Here is a 27,713-nt window from a genome sequence, read left to right as displayed (position 1 = left end):
ATAGAACCACAAAAGACCCCAAAAATAGGCAAAGTAATCTCGAAAAAGAAAAGCAAAGCTGGAGGCATCACAACCTTGGACTTTAAGTTATATTACAAAGTTGTAGTGATCAAGACAGTACAGTACTGGCACAAAAGCACATAGGTCAATGGAACGGAACAGAAAACCCAGGAATGGACCCACAACTATATGATCAACTAATCTTTGACAAAGCAGGAAAGAATATCCAATGGAAAAAAAACAGTCACTTCAACAAACAGTGTTGGGAAAACTGGACAACAACACGCAAAAGAATGAAAACTGGATGATCTTCTTACATCATTTGCAAAAATAAATTCAAAATGGATTAAAGACAGGGGTGTCTGGGTGGCTCAGTCAGCTGGGCGTCCGACACTTGATTTCAGCTCAGGTCATGATCTTAGGCTTGTGAGATTTCTCTCAAATAAATAAATAAATAAATAAATAAATAAATAGAATCTTTTTTAAAAATGGATTAAAGACATGTGAGACAGGAAACTATCAAAATCCTAGAGAAGAACACAGGCAGTAACCTCTTTGACATTGGCTGTAGCAACTTCTTACTAGATATGTCTCCTGAGGCAAGGGAAACAAAAGCAAAAATAAACTCTTAAGATTTCAACAAGATAAAAAGCTTCTGCATAGCAAAGGAAATGATCAACAAAACTAAAGACAACTTTCAGAATGGAAGAAGATATTTGCAAATGATATATCTGATAAATGGTTAGTATCCAAAATCTATAAAGAATTATCAAACTGAATACCCAAAAAACAAATAATCCAGTTAAAAAATGGGCAGAAGACATGACTAGACATTTTTCCAAAGAAGGCATACAGATGGCTAACCGACACATGAAAAGATGCTCAGCATCACTCATCATCAGGGAAATGCAAATCAAAACTACAATGACATATCACCTCACACCTGTCAGAATGGCTAAAATTAACAACACAGCAAACAACAAATGCTGGCAAGGATACAGAGAAAGGGCAATCCTCCTACACTATTGTTGAGAATGCAAACTGGTGGAGCTACTCTGGAAAACAGTATGGAGGTTCCTCAAAAAGTTGAAAATAGAATTACCCTACAATCCAGCAATGGCACTACTAGTTTTTTACCCAAAGGATACAAAAATATCAATTCGAAGGGATACATGCACCCCGATGTTTATAGCAGCATTATCAACAACAGCCAAATTATGGAAACAGCCCAAGTGTCAATCGACTGATGAATGGATAAAGAAGATGTGGTGTATATATATATACATACTATGGAATATTGCTCAGCCATAAAGAAACATGAAATCTTGCCATTTGCAATGACCTGGATGGAGCTAGAAAGTATTATGCTAAGCAAAATAAGTCAGAGAAAGACAAATACCATATGATTCCACTCACATGTGGAATTTAAGAAGCAAAACAAATGAACGTAGGGGGAAAAAGAGAGAGAGAGAGAGAGAGAGAGAGGAAGGGGAAACCAGAAAACAGATTCTTAACTATAGAGAACAAACTGAGGGTTAGTGGAAGGGAGGTGGCCAGGGGATTGGGCAAATAGATGATGGGGATTAAGGAAGGCACTTGTGGGGGCGCCTGGGTAGCGCAGTCGTTAAAGCGTCTGCCTTCGGCTCAGGGCGTGATCCTGGCGATCCGAGATCGAGTCCCACGTCAGGCTCCTCCGCTGGGAGCCTGCTTCTTCCTCTCCCACTCCCCCTGCTGTGTTCCCTCTCTCGCTGGCTGTCTCTCTGTCACATAAATAAATAAAATCTTTAAAAAAAAAAAAAAAAAAAAAAGGAAGGCACTTGTGATGAGCACTGTATGTACTAAATTCTACATCTGAAACTAATTTTATGCTGGATGTTAACTAAATACAATTTAAATAAAAACTTGAAGGAAAAAAATGTCCATATATCGGTAAAATATAAAACCAGTCAAATCTGAAAGGCTAGGGGGAAAACCTAATGATATATTTTCATTTCATTTCTTTGATGAACATTTTTCTAAGACATAGTGGGCCAAACACTATCCTAGACACTGGACATAACAAAGTAAATAAGAAAGGAAAGTACAAATAACCTTGGAGAAACACACAGTATTTATAAGACAATAACTTAATATTTATCTTGTGAGGTGCTAGCTACTTCTTTATCTAGTGTAAAAAACAGCAAAGTTATCCTGAAGATCTTTTTTTGCTTTGAGAATAATCATTTAAGTGATCTGTCTTAGTTATAAAGATATTTAGCAATTAAGTAACAAGTGTTCAAGAGAAAAAAGGAAAAAAAAAAAAAACCAAACATTTCTTTTGGCTTCACAAAAGCAAACCACCCCCCATAAGTCCTATGAAATGAAGAGCAGGGGAAAGACTGAGTATGCACAGGAGCCCAAGATCTCATCAAGGCCCTAACTTCTGCTTCTTTTCAGTCATGGTATTACAGCTCTCTTGGTCTGGTGGCCTCAGAATGAGATCAGGTGGCCTCAAAGAATCTGAGAAACTCCATGTCACAGAAGGGGAAGGTACAGATTTGTGACCAGGAGCTAGACTGTCATGAGAAAGATCTGCTTCTAGACAGAGGTGTGTATAAGGCTAGAAATCGCTTTGACCAAGCCAATTCAACAGTAATGACAGAGGAATAGTTTTGTGATGTGCATGTATATGTGTGTGTGGTCCAAAGAACTAAAAGAGATTAAGTGTTCATGCCTAAGGTGACACAGAAGAAACCCAGAAACTACTTTTCCACCTCCTCTATACCCTCAAAGACTACCATCAGACTAACAGGAGTAACTTAGAAATACCCATCTTCAACCACGTCAGTGTAGAAATGATGGCAGTAAATGCACAGAAGAATACAGTCAATCTATGAACTCATCAGAATTTCACCTTTCCAGAACCTGGTGGCTAGAATCAGGATACCTTAAATGGGTAAGTTTAAAATCTCTGGGCACAATTATACAAAAAGAAAAACCTAGGAAGTAAAAATGGATCCTTGTAACATTACACTACACTGTGATTCATTTCTTCAGAGGAGAGAAGGGGCCAAGCTATTTCATTTGAATAATTAAGAAATATAATCTTTATTTTATTCTGCAAGCTGGGAATTTCCAGGGTAAGGACACTGAAGAGAAATCCCAAGGAGAAAAAGCTATGCAGCAGGACTACAGAATGAAAGACCTCAGAGGGAATGCCTTCAAATTAAAACCAAACTGGATATATTACTTGATAAATCTGACTGTACTGAAAAAAATTTTAACAGTTCTTTTAAAGAGTTTAAGGGAAGAAATAGTGATAATCACAACAAATGAAAATATAAGGCAATTCCTAACTTCAGGGAAAAAAAGTTTTCTATGAAAATATAATATTATACAACTTGACTCAGATGTGAACAATATTTATGTTACCACAGAAATATAAATACTGAATATTCATTTGACCAAAAATGTGATATAATTACAATGGGATGACAGAAGGAGAAGGGGTGATGTTGGAGGAGTGAAAGAGCTCAATCCTGTTCTTCAACAGCAGAGAGTAGGCAGATCATGTATAAAACAGAAAACCAAGGAAGAGCAGCATAAACAGATTTTGTAGAAATCAGGAGGGAAAAGAGAAAAAACACACAGCTAAAACAACAGAAAATAATTACCTCCTAGGAGTGGCACTCTAAATGTGGGGAAAAGAAGAAGAGACTGTTCTATTTTTCAGTAGAAGCCATGATATTTTGACTTTTAAAACCATGGGCATGTATTATTATGTATTGCTTGGTACTTAAAAGTATTTTTTCCATAATATTACCTTCTTTATTTTGAATATATAAAAAAAGAAAAAAAACTAAGAAATAAGGTAGCATAAATCCTCAAAAAACGATTACACTCAAATCCAAAGGTATATTAAAAATTACACATATCATGATTAAGTAGCATTTGTGTCAGAATGTAAGGATGGGTCAACGAGAGAAAATCACTGTAATTTACTACATGAATGTCATAAAAAGGAAAATGACATGGCAATCTCAATCAATAGATACAGAGAAAGCATTTGTTAAAGCCCAAAACTTATTTATGATTGAAAAAAAACCCAACAACCTTTGTATGAATAGAAACAAACTTTCTCGGCATGATAAAAGCTCTCTAAGAGAAATCTACCAAAAACATACTTAATGGAGAAAAATTAGCCACATTCCCTTTGAAGTTGAGAGTAAGGTAAGAATGTCTCTCTCTTCTCCACCTAATAAAGTCAATGTTTAAACCAGTGCTAGAGGTCCTGGCCAATATGTAATATTAGACAATTATTAGAACTAAAAGTGTTCAGCAAGATTCTTGAATCAACAAATTAATCAACAATGTGGCAGTACATTAGAAGTACCAAATAAAGATACCATTTACCGTAAAAATGGAAAATAATAAATATCTAGAAATTAGACAACAATTAAAAACTTACACTCAATTACAGAACAAAAAAGGACCTGAAAAGGGCTAATCCTTATGCACTGAGATGATCTAACACTATAAAAACAACAATTTTCTCCAAATTAAATTCAAAGCAATTCCAATTGAACTCCTAACAAGAATTTTTCTATAACCTGACAAACTATATCTGAAATTTCAATGTTAAACCAAATGTCCCCACATATTTAAGAACAGAGAGACTTGCCTTACTAGATATCAGTTACAAAGCCACTATAATAACAAGTGTGGTTATTTGAATCAGAACAGACTAATACATCAGCTGACTTTCCTAGACTCACGTATCAGGCCATTTCTCTTACATATATCAAAATCTCATATACATGTGGATATGAACCATGAGTTTAACAAAATAAAATGTATTGCAATTACTATTATTTTTAGACTTGACTTCGATCTAGGGGATCAGGCCTAGAAAATACTGTAACTCAAAGATCTAACTTCTACTTCCGAAGATATCATTTTCTACAATGTCTGTCCCCAGCCTCTAACTCTCCTCCATCACCTCTTCCCTTGACCACAGAACAGCTTCTCTCTACCTGTTTGGCAAAGGGGCTAGAAGGAAGACAGAAGCCAATCACGTATCACGTTATACCTAAACTTGCATATTAAAGTTCTACCATATACGTAAAACATATAGTATTTAATATACAGTCTTCAAAAATATTAGTTTCCTTCCCTTTTCTCCAGATACCCAATTTGATGTCTCACTATATAACTTCACAGCTAGCCCATGCCCTAATTTCGAAGGTTAGAGGCAAACTACAGCACATGAAATAACAACTCTTTTCTATAAAGCAGTTTTCATACATGAACATGCATTTGAGTACATGAAGAGCTTGTTAAAGCACAACTTGCCGGACTCCATTCCCAGGGTTCCTGATCAGTAGGTCTAGGGTGAGCTGCTTTTCTTTTTTTTTTTTTTTTTTAAGATTTTATTTATTCATTTGAGAGAGAGCAAGAACAGAGCTAGAAAAAGAAAGCACGAGCAGGGAGAGGGGCAGAGGGAGAAGGAGACTCCCCAACGTGGGGCTCAATCCCAAGACGCTGGGATCATGACCTAAGCTGAATGCAGGCACTTAACCAACTGAGCCACCCAGGTGCCCTGGGTAAGCTGCTTTTCTAATAACTTTCTGGGTGGCGGTAACGTTCCTTGTCCACAGGTCACGTCTTGAGAAACAGTGCTCTACAGAGCACAGGTTGTCTAATGAGGGCAATTTTGCTTCCAGAGGGAAGTAGGCAGTGAATGTATATATATTTTTGGTTGTCACAACCTGGAGAGAGAGGACTGGGGGAAAGAGGTAATACCGGCACCTACTAAGTACGTACCAAGGATGCTGCTAAACACCCTGTAATACACAGGACAGCTCCCCACAACAAAGAATTATCTGGCAAAAAAAAATGTCACTGATGCTAATGTTGAGACACCATGCTATCAGAGTAAAACGTAACTTACTCCAAATACATGATTTGACCATTCGGTTAGTACAAGTTCTTCAGTGAGTTTCAGAAATCTGACATTCATAGAATTCATAGTAATATTCACAGAATTACATTTTCTTCAAGTATTAAAAATTCTTTGAATTTCACTCATCCATAACAAATTTTAGAAATATTAATATTTAAAGGTATATTGAGCTACAGAAAGAAATAAGTATTTATGTAATGTTATTGGTAGATTTCTAGTGAAGATATATAAATTAACACTCATTTTGCAAGAATTATTTAAAAACAAATTATATCAAAAGACTTTCTTGAAAAATAATGATCCATGTTTCTTAAGCTGAGTGAAAAGCAAACAACTGTTCATTTTACCATTATATATATTCAGCATAACTGAAATATCTTAAATAAACAATTTCTTTAAGGATAGGCAGTGACTGTAGCAGTAATCAATCCTAAGTAAATATATCTCAAGAAAATGTACTTCATATATACATTCATGTGTACGCACATATTTATATACATAAAACACACTACAAATGCACACACACACACACACACACACACACACACGAACTTACTCCAATAGGCTGAAAAATAAGTCCATCCATTTCATGGCTGACTTCTTTGGCAAAATTTCCTTCAAGTAACTATAAAACAAATACATATATTTTTAGAAATACAATAATCACTTACAGGGTATTTTAATTTTTTACAAGCTTTACAAAAATTTCTTAATGTATAAGCTTTAAGAACTGAAATACAGAATGGGGAAGGTGGGTGATACAGAGAGATCTAGGTTAACATATTGCAAAATTTTTTTTAATGTACAAAGACTTACTCCATGGCAGGCTAGATATCTTGAACAACAGTCATGACTAAAACAACCAAAATGATGGATAAAATATTAAAAACATTTTTTAAATACATTGCTGAGCCAGCATAAAAGGAAGGAAGACAGAGGCCAAAATCAGTGAAAACAGAAATTCTGAGAAGTAACAAATACAGGGAATAAAATAAAAAACATACACAAAAAAGGAAACCACAGAGAAACGTGCAAGGGATAGATGGAGGCTAGGGGGCAGGGGAGACTTCCCCTGAGAATCTATAACCTTAAGCAACCTCAGACATGGGATCACAGTCCAAAAATATATTATCTGTGCCGTCCCCAAACCCACCAATAGAGGATTTTTAAAAAATTTTTTGTCCTACTTTTTGTTTTGTTGTCTTTTTCGTATTTTTTCAAGCACAGAAATGCATTACAAGGTATACACAGTATAAAATACAAATGACAGTTTTTTCCAGTGTCATTATCTTCTAAAGAGTAGGTATAGCCCCAAAGCTCTCTCATTAGTTCTGAGCAAGTAAACGCTTCTTTCGCAGATTTTTATTGTTTTGAAGACCTGAACATGTGTATCACCGATGGAAGCCCTAAACACTGATTTCTGTATTTCAGAGAGCCAGAGTCTGACCAACGTACATCACAGGCAGGATAGGTCTGGGATTCAAATACGTTGGATCCAAAATTTTGGCTATGCTGTGTATGATACATCACTTTTATCACAATCCCGTCCTCCTGAAAACCACTTTATCTACAGGGAGATTCATATTCCAAAAGCAACAACCAAAATTTCAAGTTTATTTCACTGCAACAAAATCTGTGAGTCTCCTCCAAACTGCGGCTTCGTGTTCTTTGCCACTTCGTTCTTCAAAATCTGTAATTCCTCTAAACTGAGGGCAGTTCACAGCAAAGAAAAACAAGAGCAAGCCTAGTTTCTAACAACTTTAAGACAACTCCGGGTTTGAATATCTAAATTCCCTTAAAACTGTAAAGCTTCTTAGTCAATTCATAGGGACAGAAATTAGGGAGCCTGGTCAGGGGGTGTGCGGCAAGGGGAGAATAAGGAGTTAGTGTTTAAGAGGTACAGAGTTTAATTTGGAAAGAAGAAAAAAATCTGGAGATGGATAATGGTGACGGCTGCACAACAACGTGAATATCCTTAATGCCACTAAACTGTATGATTAACAATAGCTAAAAAGATAAATTTTATGTATATTTTCACATAATTTTTTTTAAAAACTGTAATGCTCTTGAAGTTTTCTTTCTTGTTCTGTTTTTTCCTTTTACTACAACACTAAGAATTCTTAGGTGGGCAGCTGGCAAACTGGGACTCTTACAGCCATATTATCCAGAGTCTGGCAAAATGGGCAGGACAGTTCTGAGATTCATAGATTTGTCACCCATGTACTCAGTGGTTTAAATGACCTGGCTGATTGAGAAGGCAATTTGCCAGAATAAAAAATTCCATATGAATTAAAAACACTGATTTCTTATAAATTCCTTTTAAAAGAGGAAAAATAAATCCTAAGCATCAAAGAGCAAAAATATCAGCTTACATTCTTGCTGGAAATGTGGAAGATAATTTGAGATTAAAGCCTTCGTATGTGATGTATGTATGTGATATATTCATCCTAGAGGAAAAATTTTTGAAACTTGTATTCATATTGAGAAGCATATTATATTAAGACCTTCATGTTCTATTTCAACTTTTTTCAAATATCCATGAACTAATGAAGGGTAAAGGTTCAAGCAAGACAGAAAAGTATAACCTTAATACTTCTTGTACCCTATCATGTAAGAAAAGGTAAACTGCTAAATTCATAGCACAAAATCTGCTGAGAAATAATGCAAACCAAATGCCACATCACCTTGAAAAAACAAACAACTTTCTTTTTTTTTTTTTTTAAGTAGGCTCCACACCCAACCCTGGGTTCAAACTCATGACCCCCAAGATGAAGAGTTGCATGTTCTACCAGCTGAGGCAGGCAGGCACCCCTAAAAAACTTTTCAAAGGTTAAAAGAATTTGTCCTCCTTAACCATAGGTACATCATCTATGGCAAATAAACATAGCTTTCCTACTCTTAGGTCAAAAGTCTCAAACTGATATAATGGATCATCCCTGTACACAAAGTACATATAAAGTAATAGTACAGAGCTGGCAAGACTCTAAATAATATGATGTTACCTACTGCAGAAATGAAAATCACCTCATTTTTTATTTTACTCTACCTTTTTACAAATCAGAAACCTCTTACGTCAAAACAAGAAATAGCCCGTTTTTACTCTTGTTTTACTCCTTGCTGATTACTCCAGACAATTTTTTTTAAGATTTTATTTATTTATTTGAGAGGCAATGACAGAGATAGCGGGAGACAGCATGAGCAGGGAAGAGAGGGAGAAGTAGACTCTCTGCCAAGCAGGGAGCCCAATGAGGGGCTCAATCCCAGGACCCTGAGATCATGACCTGAGCCGAAGGCAGACACTTCACCAACTGAGCCACCCAGGCACCCCTCCCCTTCCCCCCCCTTTTTTTAAGATTTTAATTATCGAGAGACAGACAGACAGAGGTAGCAAAAGAGTCTTTCTTTACTTAACATGTATAGTGGCACCTATCATGTACTAAGGACCTATAATAAACTGTTTGCTTGGTTCTTAACATATACCATTCAAAATATGTAATTCCTCACAAGATATGTATTTGTGAGTTTTGTATTATTATTATTGAATTTGCCAGAAAAGGAAACTGAGGCTATCAGAGATTAGGTAACTAGCTTCAAGTCAGACAGCTAAAAAACAGAACAGATTTCGGGCACTTGGGTGACTCAGTTGGTTAATCTACTACCTTTGGCTCAGGTCATGATCCTGGGGTCCTGGGATTGAGTCCCACATTGGGCTCGCCCTGCTCTGCGGGAAACCTGATTCTCCCTCTCCCTCTGCCTGCCACTCCCCCTGCTTGTGCTCTCGCTCTGTCAAATAAATAAATAAAATCTTAAAAAAAAAAAAAGAAAAGAACAGATTTCAGTTAAAAATAAGAAAATAACGAAAGAAAGTCTGCTTTGACTCTGAAATAAATGCCCAAAGATTTTTGAAACATCCTATATGTATAGGTCCTCTAATCATCATTTAAGGTTTACAGATTTTATTTTTTTAATTGAAGATTTTATTTATTTATTTATTTATTTGAGAGAGAGAGAGACAGCATGCACAGGCACAAAGGCATGAGCAGAGAGGGGAGGGGCAGAAAGGGAGGGAGATGGACAAGCAGACTCTGCACTGAGCATGGAGCCCGATGGAGGGCTCGTGCTCACAACCCTGAGATCATGATCAGAGCCAAAACCAAGAGGACTGAACCAACTGAGTCACCCAGGTGCCCCAATGTTTAGACTTTAAATGTACTGTACCATGTACTATATGAAAAAGGTGCATACAAAGGTAGATAAAATTCTTGAAGGAAAAAAAAAGATTTTTGGGGAATAGAGATGAAATCTAAACATTGTATTACTATTGTACAATTTATCATTAATGGATTTACTTGTTCATATTTGACCATATATGTAAATTATGTTAAATTAAAAATACTGCTTTTTTACATTTACAATTCTTGAAAGAAAATTTATCCAAACTTGCTATGGGCATCTTCTATATATCACTATCTTCATTGTTAGAGCCAAAATTTAAATCATTTAACTATTTCCATTATTTTCACTCCTATCTCCTGCGTTATAGCATACTTCACATGCAATTTTCACAACAGATGTTATGCCAGGTTAAAAGTACCAACTGAATAACATTAGGAAAGTTTTTTCTCCTTTGTTCATTCCATATGTCTATGTTCATGATCTTGAAAGTGTTTAGCTTTTAAAGTTATCTTTTTTAAAAAAGATTTTATTTATTTATTCGAGACACAGAGAGAGAGAGAGAGCACATGTGGCTGGGGGGCACGCTCCAGGAAGCCTGACGTGGGGCTCGATCCCAGAATCCTGGGATCATGACCTGAGCCGAAAACAGATGTTTAGCAGACTGAGCCACGCAGGTGCCCCCTCCTTTAAAGTTATCTTTAAAAGTCTGGTTTAACGGAAAGTGCCACTTTGACTTACTATAAAGAGTGGCAAGAGAATGTTGCTTATAATCTGACAATTATAAAAAAGCAGATAATCTATAAAATCGTAACTTTTGCTAAGGTTATTAGAGAGCTGAGGGCTCTAGGCAACAGGATGGACTGAATCCCAAGCCTCTCCAAAGGGAGAGGAGACATATATACTGATTCACCTTTGGGAGAATTCACCTTTTGTATTGATTCAGCTTTTGGTAGAAACTGTTCTTTGCTCCACACTCAATAAGCCCATTAACAGCAGTCATGTGCTGAAGGAATGTGAAGTCTTTGGAGCACCAAAGATAATTATATAGCAACACAAACCCATCCCAAATAGAGAACAGAGTGATTCAACCACTAACCTACTGCTTCAAATGTGACCTATTGACAAACTGAAAAAAAGAGGTATACCCATACTAAGCACAAATATATTTACCTCAGTCTCTGTTGTTCAAACAGTGGAAAAAAAAACAAAAACAAACATCTAGCACCCAATAAAAAATATTTTTCACATATACGCAAAGCAAAAAAAACAAAAAACAAAAACAAAAAGAACAAAAACAAAACAAACAAACAAAAAAAACCCAAAAAACTATCTACACTCAATAGATAAGACAGTCAAAAGAACAAGACTCCAGATGACTCATGTTTTGAATTATCAAAGACTTTAAAATAACCTTAACATTTTAAAGGAAAAAGTGAAAAACATATATGAACCAACCTGGAATTTCAGCACAAACAGATAAAAAGTATAAAAATGAGACAAGTAGAAATGCAAGATATAAAAAAACAGGATCAGAGAGAAAGAATGCTAATCAATGGGAATAATAATCAATGGGATTATCAGCAGACAGAACACAACAAAGGAAAGAATCACTGAGAAGAAAGAATCTTGAAGAAGAAAAGTGTATCACTTCTTCCAACTGAACTACAAAAAGAAAAGGGGGAAGGAGAAACAGAATCAAAGAGCTGAAAGAGTAAAAAGATACAACTTCTGTACAATTGGAGAGATTTTTAAAAAGAAAGTGATTTTAAAAAAGAAACAATTGGGAGGAATAATGCCTCAGATTAATGCAAAATTAAACACACATTTGCACTAGCACACATCCCAATAGTAGCCTAGAGAACAAGGATTTAAGAAAAAAGTACACAGTCAAACCACAGTAAAAAGAAAAAAAAACTTATGCGCAAAGGTTCAAAAAAAAATAAGAATGACAGCAGACTCTTTGTCATGAATTATATAAACCAGGAGATAATAGAACATCAGCTTTAAAGTACTAATAGAAAAACTATAAACCCAAAAATCTTTAGCAAATGAAAATATCTTTTTAAAAAATGGAGGCACAATAAAAAACTTTTGTCCAACAGACAAAATCTGATAAAATGAATTTCTACCAGGCTGTAACACAGAAGATTTTAAAAGAAAGTTTTCTGGTAAAAGAAATATACAAACAACAAAAACCTGTATCTGAACAAAATATATGAAGAACATCAGAAATGGCTGAAAACTAGATATAACAGACACCCAGGACTCCAAGATGGCATCATCTGTACCAGTGAAGAAGAAGAAACTTATGGACGTCAGACTAGGAGAGTTGCCAAGTTGGATACCAATGCAGAATTTCACCCCAAAGGCATTGCTGGAGCGTTTCAAAGAGGTTACTACTAGTACTACCTGGTAGTACTGTGAAAAAAGGGGGTGGTGTTGCTGGGATTTCCATGATGCTGGCAGCTCATGTGTTTTTCAATTACTATTATTGTTATGAGGAACTCAAACATGAGCGGCTACAAAAGCACCACTGAAAAGGGCCCAGTGTGGAAGCACATTCTGCATTCCTGACCATCACTTTTGCCTGGAACCCTGAATCCTTTCATATCCTAATTGAGAATTAACATCCAAGAAAAGATGACTGGTTAAAAAAAAAAGAAAAAAATAGAAAAATAGTTGAAAACTAAAATAAATATAAAATATTTGTACTTAATTTCTTCAAAAGATAATTAAAGCAAAAATATTAAAATGTATTGTGTGGTTTTAACATGTTTAGAAGCAAAATATATGACAAGAAATGGAATGATATTGTTGTATGGTTCTCACCCCAACTATAAAGTGATATATTATCTAAAGGTAAACAGTGAAAGGTTAAAGAGACATACTATAACCCTTAGACTAACTCCTAAAATATAAAACAAAGATGTATACCTAAAAAGATAAAAGTGGAGCTATAATGAAATCCAAACATTCTCAAGTAATCCAAATGACGGCAAGAGGGAAAAAGGAATAACACATAGGCAAACAGAAGCAAAGTAGTAAGATGGTAGATCCACACTGACCCCTAGTAATAACTACATTAAATTTAAATGGTACACGCACCCTATTTAATAGGCAGAAATTGTCAGATTGGGGGAAAAAAATCAAGAACCAACTAACTATATGCTGTCCACAATAAACCTGCTTTGTATATAAAGATTAAATTAAAAGTAGGACAGATTAAATTTACACAATGTTATAGGTTAATTATACCTCAAAAAAGCTGGATGGATGGAAAGATAGAAAGATAAATGTACAAGGATAGAAAAGGTATTAAATCCTAACACTGGGGTGCCTGGGTGGCTCAACTGGTTAAGCGTCCGCCTTTGGCTCAGGTCACGATTCCAGGATGCTGGGATCAAGCCCCATATTGAGCAGGGAGCCTGCTTCTCCCCCTCTCTCTGCCTGCCATTCCTCCTGCTTGTACTCTCTCTCTCTGTCAAATAAATAAATAAAATCTTTTTTTAAAAAATCCTAACACTAATGAAAAGAAAGCTGAAGTGGCTAGCCTATATTAATATTAGACAAAGAAGACTTAAGAACAAGAAATATTATTAGAGATAAAAAAGGACCTATAACAATCTTAAACGTATATGCACCTCAAAAACAAAAACCAAAATGTATTTTTTAAAAAAAAAATCTAACAGAGTAATTAATAAAAATAAGGCAAAAATCCTCAACTATACATGGAAAATTTAAGACTCTTCTCTGGGTAAATAATTCAACAAGTAGAAAAAAAACATTCAGTAGAGGTAAAGACCTCTCAAAAACAGTTATGCCAGAGTAGACAGTTAGTTAGGTTCTAACAGGATATCTGGAGGTAGGCAAAGAGGAAGTCACGGCCAGCTTCTGGGAAAGTCAGAGTCCTGCCGGGCAGCAGTCCAAAACAAAGCCACATTAAGCTGTAGCAAATCAGAGAGCCCAAGATGACTGACAAAGGAGGCCAGAAATCCCTGACCGAATAGGGAAGAAAAAGCATGAAACCCTGCTCCCAAGAAATCCCCACCCCAAGTAATAAATATTCTACCCCCTAGTTAACAACTGTCAATACAAGATAGAAACCCAAAACCCCAGGTACACAACTCTGTCTCTGCCTCTCTCTGTTTCTGTCTCTCTCTGACTCTCTCTCTCCCCCACCCCCTTCATTCGAGCTTATGGGCTCTCATCTCTACTTTTCACCTAATAAACTTTCCTGCTTGGGTTGCTCATCCATTGTGCTCCATGTCTGTCCTTGAATTTCTTCTTCTTTTTTTTTTTTTCTTTTTCTTCTTTTTTTCTTTTATTATGATATGCTCAGAAAAAAAGAAAGAGCCACCTAGGCTGAAATCATAAGACTAGTGAAGAGAACCATGTGCCCCTAAAGCTAGTAAGACCCAGATATAGTTGAAGATGTCACAGTCTCAGTTCATTGGATGACAGAGAAGTTGATGAAATGTCTGGATGAAGTGTCTCACGAGTTTTTAAGAGCAGCTGTGGTTAGAAAGCAATATGTCTGCATTTAAAACTTTAAAGTAGGAATAGTAGCCAGAAATAAGTTGCCAAAGTCAAAATGACTAAATCAGAAGAAAATCACTGAGCTGTAAGTTATGAAGAAACGAAAGGCCAGGGTAATAAATAGATCAAACCAAACATAGGAAGTTGTATTCAACAAGGCTGATGGGTGGTCTGAGAGAAGTCAGGCACAGTCTCCAAGGAAGGAATGGTTAACCAAGAAGCCAAAGAGAGTTTCAACATACACAGTTAAAATAACATGGCTCAAAAAGTCAGCTTTTATTCTAATAACTTAAATAGCAGGTAATTTAAAAATTCACAAGAATTTGTGTCTCTGATATTACATTTCAAAATAGAATGTCCTATATTTTTAAGCTACTGTGTTTTTTTCCTCTTCTATACTTTAAGTAAAACTTATTTATGAGTTGTACTGGTATTCTTACATAAAAAGTGCTACCGTAAGTTTTTCTTAGATAATTGGATGATAACATCTCAATAAAAATAAAATTTCAAGCAGTGTTCATTAGGTAGTCATTGTCTGACTACCAATTGACTGCCTACCAATGCTAGAAATCCAGTTAGCATTTCAGATATTGGGGACCCAATGATAATATAAGCCCAGACCAATATGCCTAAATAATACCTTAATTCTAATTCATAGTAAGAACATTAAATGCAATGATGTGATTAGCCATTTCCTGTCAATCTTCCTACAGAAAAACAGTTCAACTTAAATTACCCAAGTTGTTTTTAAAATGCTTCTAACAAATTTCTTAAAATATAAAAATTTAACTGCAAAACCCTGGAGAAGATTTAAAGTGGAATATGTGGTGAATTATCCTAAACTAGGATACATTCCTTTTCAGAATTATAATCTTCTTATCTTCTACCAGATTAAATTTGAAGAAAATTAGATAAAAGGTAAAATAGAAGACATAAACCAAATAATTAAGAAGCATGATAGTGTGTCATAAAGTTTTACTTATAAAATTTTAACCTGCTTACCTATGAATATAATCCCATCACTGGAATACCATCTGAAACATCCTAGAACTTTCTATTGACCAAAAGTTGGTGGAAATGACAAAAAGGTTATACACCAGGTGATGGACTCTGAATTGGCATTTTATGTGTCTATGAATCAGAAAGTAATTGGAAACCAAATCATTATAAATGCATAAGCAGAGAAAGATAATGCAAAAGGCCTTGAAATTAGAAACATAAGAAACAAAACAGAAACTGCACAGTTACAAAGCGTAGAAAGGAACCTTTTAGAAATAAGTAAAATGATAGCTTAAGACTACAATGAAGAAGAAAATGAATCCACAGTGTAATTGGGAATGCAAAATGGCAACATCGATTCATTAAAGTAAAGAAAAATACACTAAGGGAATACTTAAACAAGAAAAGAAATAAACTACCTCCAGCTTTCTGTTCTGGACTATTCTACTCATATCGAACATTTCCTGAGCAGATATCCCTACATAACTTCAACTGACTGCCTGAGAATACTCAACAGAATAGCTCATCTCTGCTTATTTAATTGTGCCTTAGTAACTCCCCTAAAATTCATGACTTTATTTCCACCAATCCCCCCAAAATGGAAATTCCCACTCACCTGGATATTACTCTTCATCCTTTATCATTCCCAAAGTCTAATTTCTGGTTTAGGCTAAGATTATTCAATGCTTCTGCACCCTAAATATCGTTCTAATCAGTACAAAATCAATCTACAAAACTCATCCTTTTTGCTCACCAAAAAGCCAAGATCATTATTTCCTTTTGAAAACAAAAATTTGATTTTCATTATTTACCAATGATGATTCAACAACTATATCATTAAAGTTAGCTAATCAAAATATAAATAGCTTCACTGGCTCTTTCAATCCATATTACTACAATTAAAATTAAGCTTAAGAATACTGGTGAATCCTAAGGGACAAGTTAGAAAATCTAAGAACAAAATTTCTCTAGGAAATATAGATTCTTGGGGCGCCTAGGTGGCAGAGTCGTTAAGCATCTATCTTCAGCTCAGGGCATGATCCCAGCATTCTGGGATCGAGCCCCACATCAGGCTCCTCCGCTAGGAGCCTGCTTCTTCCTCTCCCACTCCCCCTGCTTGTGTTCTCTCTCTCGCTGGCTCTCTCTGTCAAATAAATAAATAAAATCTTTAAAAACAAAAAAAAAAGGAAATATAGATTCTTTATTATTTTTGGTAGTTGTCAGTCTTACTTTTACCAAAATTCCCTCATAATTCTATAAAATAAAAGTCAACTCACCCTCATGGAACAACCAAAGTTCTTTGTGCCAGACTTCTTTTTCATCTCATAACTGAGGCATTAATCATTTATTCAACAAACATTCATTTGGTGCCACTAACTCGCAGCCAATCTATCAAGTGTTTGAGATTTAAAAGAGATCTATCAGTTTTTATCCTGAAGAGTAAGTGTCAGGGTCTAGTGTGGAGGTCCCAAACTCAAACACCTGTAGATGCCAGGCCATAAACCTGAACAAGACTGGGAATAAGACAACAGGGACTAGTAAGAACTATGATGAACGTAAGAGCACATCTTCACCTACAAGCAAACTCAATGTTTTTTAAGTATTATAGGAGCTTAAACTTTCTGGAGCCTACCAGTTTATGACTTGTGGTTAATATGGATCTAAATATACATAAAAGAATCATTTTATAGTAAAGGGCATTTAGTAGAGCTGTTTAAAGACTTCCAAGAAAACAGAAAAGTAATTATAATTTCATCTCTCATCCAGTTGCATCCAAATGTTTACTGAGTACTAATCACGTATCCATGAAAACAAAACAAAACAAAACAGATGAGAAAAAAGAGGCAAAACATATAAACACTATATGCTGGCACTTTTCTAAGCACTATATTGACCCATGTTAGCCTCATAACAATATTATGCAATAGGGACCATTACTAACCCCATTTTATTTTTTTAAAGATTTTACTTATATATTTATTTAGAGTGTGCAAGTGCGAACGCACGCACGAGATAGAGAGAGAGAGAGCACACGTGCGCTTGCATGCAAGCACTCGGGGACTCAACACACAAGCAGGGGGGAGGGGCAAAGGAAGAGGGAGAGAGAGAATCACATGCAGATTCCACACTGTGCATGGAGCCCATCACCGGTCTCAATCTCAAGACCCTGAGATCATGACCTGAGCCAAAATCAAGAGTCAGCTGCTTAACTGACTGAGCCACCCAGGTGCCCCATCCCCATTTTAAAGGTGAAGTTTAGAACTTGCCCAAAGTCACAAAGCAAGGAACTGAGAATCCAAAATCATTCTGGGTTCCAAAATGGGTTCCAAAGCCCATGTTCTTAACTGCTTTTCCATGCTAACGTGTCACATTCCCAGAAATCTTTTCCTAATCTCTAATCTCCTTCAACATTGTCTCATAGTACCCTGCACTTCCTTCTACCACAGGATTTTCCTCTTTAATTGTCTGACTACCAAACTGAGCTGTGGGCTTTTTGAGGTCAATAAAATCAAACATGTATGATTGTATTTCAGCATCTATTATAGTAATCTGGCACAAAGTAAGCTCTCACTTCAACAAATGTGTACTGAATAAGTATAAAATGAACAGTACAGTTTTGGGACCAATAAAAACAAGCCAGGAGCACCTTGGTGGCTCAGTTGGTTGAGCACCCAACTCTTGATTTTGGCTCAGGTCATGATCTCAGGGTCATGAGACTGAGCCCCAAAAGTCAGGCTCCGCACCCCTGTGTGGAGCCTGCCCTAAGATACTCTCTTCATCTTCTTCTGTCTCTTCCCAACCCCAAACACATGCTCGATCGCTCTCTCAAAAAAAAAATTTTTTTTAATAAAAATTTAATAAAATAAGTAAATAAAAACAAGTCAATAGATATAGTTAGATAGAAAACACATGGAATTATCCCAAGAAACTGTGTAAAATAAAAACATTAAAAAAATTGTTAAGAGAAGTTTAAAAGCTGTTAATATACGTACAGATTATTAAAGGGGTAAGATTTTTTAAAAGATGAAATCATCCCTCATAGTTAATAACTTTCTCACAAATCATCCCTTATTACTTTCATTATTTTCAGCAGGGATAACACTAATAGGGTCCTAACTGGTCTTGCTTATAGGTTAACTTTCTCTTTCCGAACTATTTCTCTTCATCTCCACTAGAGCTTTCTAAAACAATTTGTTATGTGCCATAATCACAACTAAAAAGCTTTGATTGCTCCTCACTGCCTCTATAGTCCAAGCTTTAAGCACGGTTTTTTTTTTTTTTTAAAGATTTTATTTATTTATTCGACAGAGAGAGAGACAGCCAGCGAGAGAGGGAACACAAGCAGGGGGAGAGGGAGAGGAAGAAGCAGGCTCATAGCAGAAGAGCCTGATGTGGGGCTCGATCCCAGAACGCCGGGATCACGCCCTGAGCCGAAGGCAGACGCTTAACCGCTGTGCCACCCAGGCGCCCCTAAGCACGGTTTTTAAAGTACTTTTTTTTCTGGGAAACCTCTCCTAAATGTTTTCCAGAATGTTTACACAGATTGCAGCTGGTAAAAAGTACAGGTAAATATTTCCTTTGTGGGTAAAAGAGCATGACCTACTAGTTTGGAAGAAAAATAAGCACTTTTGAAAAGAATACAAGAACAGAAGGGGTACTTAGCCATAAACACATATGTAATGCAATAAAAATAAAATTAAACTACATAAGTGGCTGTCTGAATGTCGCAAGAAAAGGGACAAAAATTAGAGAAACAAAGAAAGAAGTTATTTATAATGTGAGTATAAAGGGGGAATCATTTTTTTTTAATAAAATTTAAGACTCAAAGAGCTACAAGGTAAACTGCAAAACAATACTTGCTACATCTCATTCAAAAATACATCCCTTGGGGCACCTGGGTGGCTTAGTCGTTAAGCGTCTGCCTTTGGATCAGGGCGTGATCCCAGCGTTCCGGGATCGAACCCCACATCAGGCTCCTCCACTGGGAGCCTGCTTCTTCCTCTCCCACTCCCCCTGCCTGTGTTCCCTCTCTCACTGGCTGTCTCTCTGTCAAATAAATAAATAAAATCGTGAAAAAAAAAATACATCCCTTATTTGAATAGGTATGTACTGAAGAATTAACTTTACCGAAAGAGAGGTCTGGCCTTTGCCCTCCACGACCAGGAGATGATCTCTAGGTCCCTGAAATGTACTGCCTGACAAGCCTATCTTTGTTTCCCTGAGGTGTCTGGCCACCAGAGACTGTAACAACGTGATTTACAATGGAGACTCTGGAACATGCCATATCAGTTCTGCCCTCCAAAGGAACTGGAGATTAATCTATTGGCCCAAACCTCTTACTTAGAAGGGCTGAAAACTAAAGGTCAGTCACGCAGGCAATATGTGACGGAACTACAACATAAAATTTGGACACCAAATTGCTCCCGGGTTGGCAATACTCTTTGGGTCCTGTCAATGCATCTGAGCCAGAAGTCGGTAATGCTGTCCGTGACTTCCCAGGAAGAGACCACCAGAAGCTTCAAATTTGGGCCCCTTCCAGATTTTGTCCCATGTGGTTCTTCTTTTGTTATTAAAAAACTGTAATGATAAGTACAGTGCTTTTCTGAGTCTCTGACTCACTCTACTGAATTATCAAACGTGAGGGAGACCCTGGGAACCCCAGAATTTGTAGCTAACAGATCTGACGCAAAGGTGAGCCTGGGGGCCAAAACTTGTAGCTAGAGTCTGAAGTGAGGGCAGTCTTGTCCTGAGCTCACTGCAGTAAGTTTTTGTCACTAAATTTATCTAGATGATACAATATGGACTGTCCTCAAGGTCATACTGATCAGCAGGAACGCATGACTTCCCTTGTTGGGCATTATTGCCAAGAGGCTGTTCAAGAAGTTGCAGACTGTAGAATGATGCCACAGTTCCTCTGTCGGTTAATGGGTAAAATCACCCCGTTAGCCACTACACATGAGACCTTTAAGAGACACTGAATATCTCTGGATGAAGGTAGCCCATACTGAGATGCCTAATGGCATTTATCTGTAAACTAAACATGATCTACTGCAAAATAAAGTAGAGAAAATGGTAGTGAGATCTTAAGAAATAAACTATGTTTTCCACAATATAAAAATGCATATAACATTTCCCTTATTCTTTGTATCAATTTTAAACTAGCATAGAAATATAAATAGAAATCAAATAAAAACAGGACCTAAGATTTATATCTAGATTGCTATATAAAATACTTTATGAACAAAACAGCAAAATATACCTCTGTTAAAGTGATTTTTCTTCCTATACTTAAAGTTAGGCATTTAACAACAATTTAACGGTTCACTAGAATTACATAATACTTTTTTTTAAGATTTTTATTTATTTATTTGTTTGTTTGTGAGAGAGGAGAGAGAGAGAGTGTGTACATAAGCAGGGAGAGTGGCAAGCAGAAAGAGAAGCAGGCTCCCCATTGAGCAAGGAGCCCAAAGTGGGACTCAATCCCAGGACCCTGGGATCATGACCTGAGTCGAAGGCAGACACTTAAATGACTGAGCCAGGAGTCCCTTTACATAACATCTTTAAAGAATACTTGCTTTCATTAATTCTATTGTCATTAGCCTCCTATGTCCACGTTAAAATTCCTTCTAGTTGTCTTTCATACGTCCACTTAACAGATTCTTTCCCAGAAAGGCCTCAACCTACTTCAGCCTGGTGAGACGTTCTCTACTTCTCAAGGAGTACACATATGTGTAAACAGTGTAAGTGGACATATATGTGTACTCATAGTCCCTAGACCAAGATGAGAAATTCTAAGGACATGCAAAAAGAAAAGCAAAGGATAAAAATAGGCAAAGAAATGAAAATCCTTGTGAATGAGGAAAAGGAATGGGTAGAACTAGTGGAAGAAACCCACAGCTTTGGGGTATTTGACACAAAATAATAGGTTTCAGAGATAAGACTAAGCAAAGTATATTTTAAGTACTAGAAAAGCAATGCACTTAGGGGCGCCTGGGTGGCACAGTCATTGGGCATCTGCCTTCGGCTCAGGGCGTGATCCCAGTGTTCTGGGATCAAGCCCCACATCAGGCTCCTCCGCTGGGAGCCTGTTTCTTCCTATCCCACTCCCCCTGCTTGTGTTCCCTCTCTCACTGGCTGTCTCTGTCAAATAAATAAATAAATAATCTTTAAAGAAAAAGAAAAAGAAAGAGAAAGAGAAAAAGAAAGAAAAAGAAAGGAAGGAAGGAAGGAAGGAAGGAAGGAAGGAAGGAAGGAAGGAAGGAAGAAAGAAAGAAAGAAAGAAAGAAAGAAAGAAAGAGAAAGAAAGAAAGAAAGAAAAGCAATGCACTTAAACCAGTAAAAACCCCATTCTGGATTTATTATTCTTTTGTTCTTAAGTATATAAAACTGAGTCATTCAAGATTCTACTTGAAAATAACATCTAAAAATATCTTTGGAATCCTCCTAGAATCAATAATAAAGTCTAATTATATCCTCATGAAACAATGGTCTACAATACACCAACATTTTGAGAAAAGGTGGCCCAAATATGTGAGTATTTAAACCAAATCTTTTTAAAGGGCTAGTATCCAAAATCTATAAAGAATTACCAAACTCAACACCCAAAGAATAATCCAATCAAGAAATGGGCAGAAGACACGAACAGGCATTTCTCCAAAGAAACTGGCACAAAAACAGACACACAGATGAACGGAACAGAATAGAGAGCCCAGAAATGAACCGTCAACTCTGTGGTCAATTATCTTCAACAAAACAGGAAAGAATATCCAATGGAAAAAAGACAGTCTCTTGAACAAATGGTGTTGGGAAAACTGGACAGCCACATGCAGAAGAGTGAAAGTGGACCATTTCCTTACACCATACACAAAAATAGACTCACAATGGATGAAAGACCTAAATGTGACACAGGAATCCATCAAAATCCTAGAGGAGAACACAGGCAGGAACCTCTGTGACCTCGGCCGCAGCAACGTCTTGCTAGATACGTCTCTAATAGCAAGGGAAACAAAGGCAAAAATGAACTATTGGCACTTCATCAAGATAAAAAGCTTTTGCACAGCAAAGGAAACAGTCAACAAAACCAAAAGACAGAATGGGAGAAGATATTTGCAAATGACAAATGAGATAATGAGCTAGTATCCAAAATCTATAAAGAACTTATTAAACTCAACACCCAAAGAACAAATAATCCAATCAAGAAATGGGCAGAAGACATGAACAGACACCTCTCCAAAGAAAACATCCAAATGGCCAAGAGACATATGAAAAAGTGCTCGACATCCCTTGGCATCAGGGAAATACAAATAAAAAGCACAATGAGATACCACTTCACACCAGTCAGATGGCTAAAATTAACAAGTCAGGAAATGACAGATGTTGGCAAGGATGTGGAGAAAGGGGAACCTTCTTACACTGCTGGTGGGAATGTAAGCTAGTGTAGCCACTCTGGAAAACAGTATGGAGGTTCCTCATGAAGTTGAAAATAGAACTACCCTACGATCCAGCAATTGCACTACTGGGTATTTACCCCGAAGATAGAAATGTAGTGATCAGAAGGGGCACCTGAACCCCAGTGTTTATACCAGCAGCATCCACAATAGCCAAACTATGGAAAGAATGCAGATGTCCATCAACAGATTAATATATAAAGAAGATGTGATATATATATACAATGGAATACTACTCAGCCATCAAAAAAATGAAATCTTGCCATTTGCAATGATGTGGATGGAACTAGAGGGTATTATGCTAAGCGAAATAAGCCAATCAGAGAAAGACAATTATCATATGATCTCGCTGATACGTGGTATTTAAAAAACAAAACAGAAGATCATAGCGGAAGAGGGTAAAAATAAAACAAGACAAAATCAGAATGGGAGGCAAATCAAGAGTGACTCTTAACTACAGGAAACAAACTGAGGCTTGCTGGAGGGGGGAGTAACGGGAGGATGTGGTACATGGGTGATGGGCATTAAGGAGGGCATGTGATATGAGCACTGGATATTATGTAAGACTGATGAATCACTGACCTCTACCTCTGAAACAAATAATACATTATATGTTAATTGAATTTAAATAAAAATTTATAAAAAATAATTTACTTAAGCTTACAAAAGGATAAAAATGAATAGCGTATGTTTTGTAATCTTTTTCTCTACTAAGTTTTTGAAGTGAATAGAAACTGACTGATGAGAAGCATATACAATAAAATGTCTCAGCAACCAAAAAAAAAAAAACAAAAAACAACCCATTATTTTTAAGTAAATGCAGCCTATTTTCTCTCTCTGTGTGAGTATGTGTATGTATGTGTGTGTATTTACACGTTTGACACATTTTGGTGGGTTTTTTTCATGTTTCTTTATTTGAATACATGCAAATCTTACCCTTGTTTGGTGGCTGCAACCACAGTTTGTCACGCAGTGGTACTGGTATTTGCTCTATGGTGAAGCACAGTATTCCACACTGGTCTTCTGCTCTAATAGTTCACTGCTGCTTCCCAGTAAACAATGGCTGGACAACACTGCTCTGATTTTGAGCACTGTTGTTTTTTTCTTTTTAAAGATTTTATTTATTTATTTGACAGAGAGAGAGACAGCCAGCGAGAGAGGGAACACAAGCAGGGGGAGTGTGAGAGGAAGAAGCAGGCTCCTAGCAGAGGAGCCTGATGTGGGGCTCGATCCCAGGACTCTGGGAACACATCCTGAGCCAAAGGTAGACGCTTAACGACTGAGCCACCCAGGCGCCCCATGAGCACTGTTTTTAAACATTTCCTCTGCACATCACAACTTACGGTTGCCATATTCCATGTGTTCATTTAAACTTTAAATTTCCCACTAACCTCCACTCCACTCAGAACCCAGCAGATAGATTCAACTGAGGCAAGACTGAGAGTACACCAGTGGGAAACAATGTGAAAATAAACAGATGCTCTGATCTCAGCCCAAACGATTTGAGTAACTGTTTTATTTGATCCAGTTTTATAAGCTGGAATGGAGAAAATACAGAGCCCCGCTCTCTATTAGGAAATACATTCTTCCCTATTTCACAGCCCACATGTTTTCACATCACTGAAAACAGGACATATCTTACAATCAATCGATGACTTATCATAAGTGTAATTGGCAGAGGTCTCTCTTATCCAGCGGTACCTAAAATAAGGGCATGGTCATGTAACTAGCAGCATCTTATTTGGTAAAACAAGGTATAGGAAAAATAGTTTGGGTGAACAACTTAAAGCTGAAAAGCCAAATATGCACTAGAATCACAACTGTGATTTACATTTTTCTCATGCATTTGTCTTCAGAATCTTAAGCATTAGCAAGACTGCTTAAACCAATAAATTTCAGGCTTCTCCGAAACGACTGCCAAAAGCGTTTTCATGAATAAATACAAAACCACAACCAATTAGTTGATAACAGGATTTTACCACACATTAGTGGTTAATCTGTGACTCCACAATCAAATCAAGTTCTTCAGTGCTTCACCTGAACCCTCTGACATCATCATCACAGACCATATTCTTTGAGTAAACACTATACAATATATCAAAATAATACTGCAAGAAGTAGAAAAGCACATAAAATAAGGAGCCACAAATCAATTGTCCTAGAAATTTTGAAATTATTTTAAAATTTTATTGCGATCATTCAATGATAATACAACAGTTTTCTATATTTTACTTCTGGTAAGACCGGCTCTGTCTGGGGCATAAAAATGACTAGACAGTATGTGTTCAATGACCAAGAAATACAATCCAACTAAAAAATACATGTTCCTGATTTTCCTTATCCACTCTAAAAATTCACATTTTCTCAACCATGTCTCAAAGTCCATTCCCATTTATATACATTATCTTTTCAGTTCTTGGGGGAGAACTAAAATACATACTGCAGATTTTAAGAAAGTCCGAAGTTGTTAAATATCTACTCTTCCAGCAATGTGACAAGTAGTGAGTTTCTTTAATTAAAAACATTAAGATGGACTATAAAAGTTACTTTCAGACTCATGTGCTAGAACCAAGGACCCTCCATCATTTTAACAATGACTAATAGAAAGTTCACTTTATTTTCTATGCAACTCTGGAAAGGACAAACACTATTATTGAACTTCAGTCTTTCATTTAAAAATTCTAATAAATTTCCTAGGTCAGACATTAATATCAAATTTCTGGCTCACACTGATGAGAGTTAGACACTTTTAAAAAAAAAGTGTTCAGTTGAATTTGAAGACATTTGTGCAATTTGTCAATCCTTTGCCTTTGTTAACCTGCAGTAGATTCACAGCCAAGGTGGGTTGGGATGATTAATCCATAAGAATTTTTTCAGGAAAAAACTGCCTCCTAATCATTTTAGAGGTCAGTGATCATTTTTTTTTCCTTCTGAATCTACTAATACATATCTCCTGAATGCTAACTGTAAAACAAATTTTAAGCTATTACACTGAGGAGATAGGAATTCCCCCATGTTAAAACTGTCAACCTTTCATAAAAATGTTTAAAATATATTTGGAACCAGAAATAATGATTTCTTCATGTTTTAGCAAATTACTACCCATGTTTCAGATTTCCTACCCCAAAAGAAGTTTCCTGGGACAATAAATAGTGAAGATCACCATATAAAACCAATTCTTTCTTATGCCTTACCATGACTTTTTTAAATCCTCCTCTGCAATGGTAAATGAATGAAACTGAAAGGATCGATCAGACCATATTTAATTTCAATAATAAACAACATATTAATAGACTAGATAATGCAAAACTGAACATCAGAATTTTGAGAATACATAAAGTTATCATTTTACCTTGCATCTGCCTTTAAGCCAAAAAGGTTTCACCATTATATCTATAACTACATTAAAAACTAAGCATAGTTACTGAAAAACCTCAAAGTGTAAATAACAGATCTTCACATTTAAGCAAAGATTCTTCTCTTCAACCACAGTTGCAATAACAACCTCTCAAAGGTTCTTTTTCTTTTACTATGATACAAACAATACAACACAAAGTCACAGACATTTGCATATATAAATAACAAACCTTATGGCTAAATTTTCTTTATGAACTACTAGTCTTAGATAAACACTTAAGAACTTTACATTTAGAGACAGAATAAGAAAATAAAAGCAGGCCATACCTAGAAAATAAATCTGAATGTCAAATGAAATACTCAAATATAAATAAAACCTCAATTTCCTACCTAGCAAAGTACACAAAAATAATAAATAAATAAATTCTAATTAAACTAGATGAGTACATACGCTGAAAAATTAAATGTAGTAAAAGAGTAACTTTCCTAATTCTCCGTTGAATCCTTGCAAATGTTATCAGAAAAATCTTCATATTTATTACTTTTTTCACCCTACACAGCAAATATTTTACTTTCAAAACAGAAATAAACAAATCACTGTAAAAGTGATTTCCAGAGAATTTTAATAGAGCAAACTGGACATGAGAAAATAAAATGACTCCAAGGAGAGAAAAGCAATAAATTTTTATTACTAGGAACTTTCAAGAGATTATTAGGTCTTTCTTTTTCTTTTTTATTTGAATGTATAAGATGAGAGAGAGGAATGGAGGCTTGCTTAATTTTCTAATCAAGTATAATTTCCTAAAATCCTTCAAGATCAGTTTCTTGCATGTTCTCTGACTTGGTCCTAACCACATACAACCCCCTCCAGGGAATGTAACTACCCCTAAAGAAAACAACAGGGAATTAAAAGAGGCAAACAAGCAGGAAATGAAGAAAGAGAACTTACTATTTCAGGAGAAAAAGACCTCACAAGTGTGAAATAATCCAAGACCAGGCTTGATCATATTAAGATAAAAATGGGGAGTTTACAAGAAAGAAAATGAATTATTTTTGCCAATTAGTAAAAAAAATTAATAGGCAATTAGGCAAAAAAATACATTAGTCAATCTTACTGCGTTTTATAAATGCCTAAAAATTTAGAGTGGTCTTTCCACCTATTTACATAACACATGATGACCATGCCCTGAAAATAATAATAAGATGTAAAAGCAAGCAGCTTCTCAGACTAACCAAATATTAAAAAAGCTTTGAAG

At 36.1% G+C, this 27,713-nt stretch overlaps 1 protein-coding gene and 1 pseudogene across 3 annotated transcripts in view; one reads left to right on the top strand and one right to left on the bottom strand.

Annotated features, from left to right (window-relative positions):
* Positions 1-27,713, bottom strand: part of RNGTT (RNA guanylyltransferase and 5'-phosphatase) — a 316,627-nt gene that overhangs the window by 151,150 nt on the left and 137,764 nt on the right. For all 3 annotated transcript variants that reach the window (XM_057311201.1, XM_026511830.4, XM_057311200.1), the window contains one exon: positions 6,498-6,566. In XM_057311201.1, coding sequence (XP_057167184.1) covers positions 6,498-6,566 — 69 coding nt within the window. The remainder of the gene's footprint in view (positions 1-6,497; positions 6,567-27,713) is intronic.
* LOC123001755 (ATP synthase subunit f, mitochondrial-like) lies at positions 12,390-12,654 on the top strand (annotated as a pseudogene).

Source organism: Ursus arctos, unplaced genomic scaffold, assembly GCF_023065955.2.
Source record: "Ursus arctos isolate Adak ecotype North America unplaced genomic scaffold, UrsArc2.0 scaffold_13, whole genome shotgun sequence".
Classification (NCBI taxonomy): domain Eukaryota; kingdom Metazoa; phylum Chordata; class Mammalia; order Carnivora; family Ursidae; genus Ursus; species Ursus arctos.
This window is presented reverse-complemented; position numbering and strand designations above follow the sequence as displayed.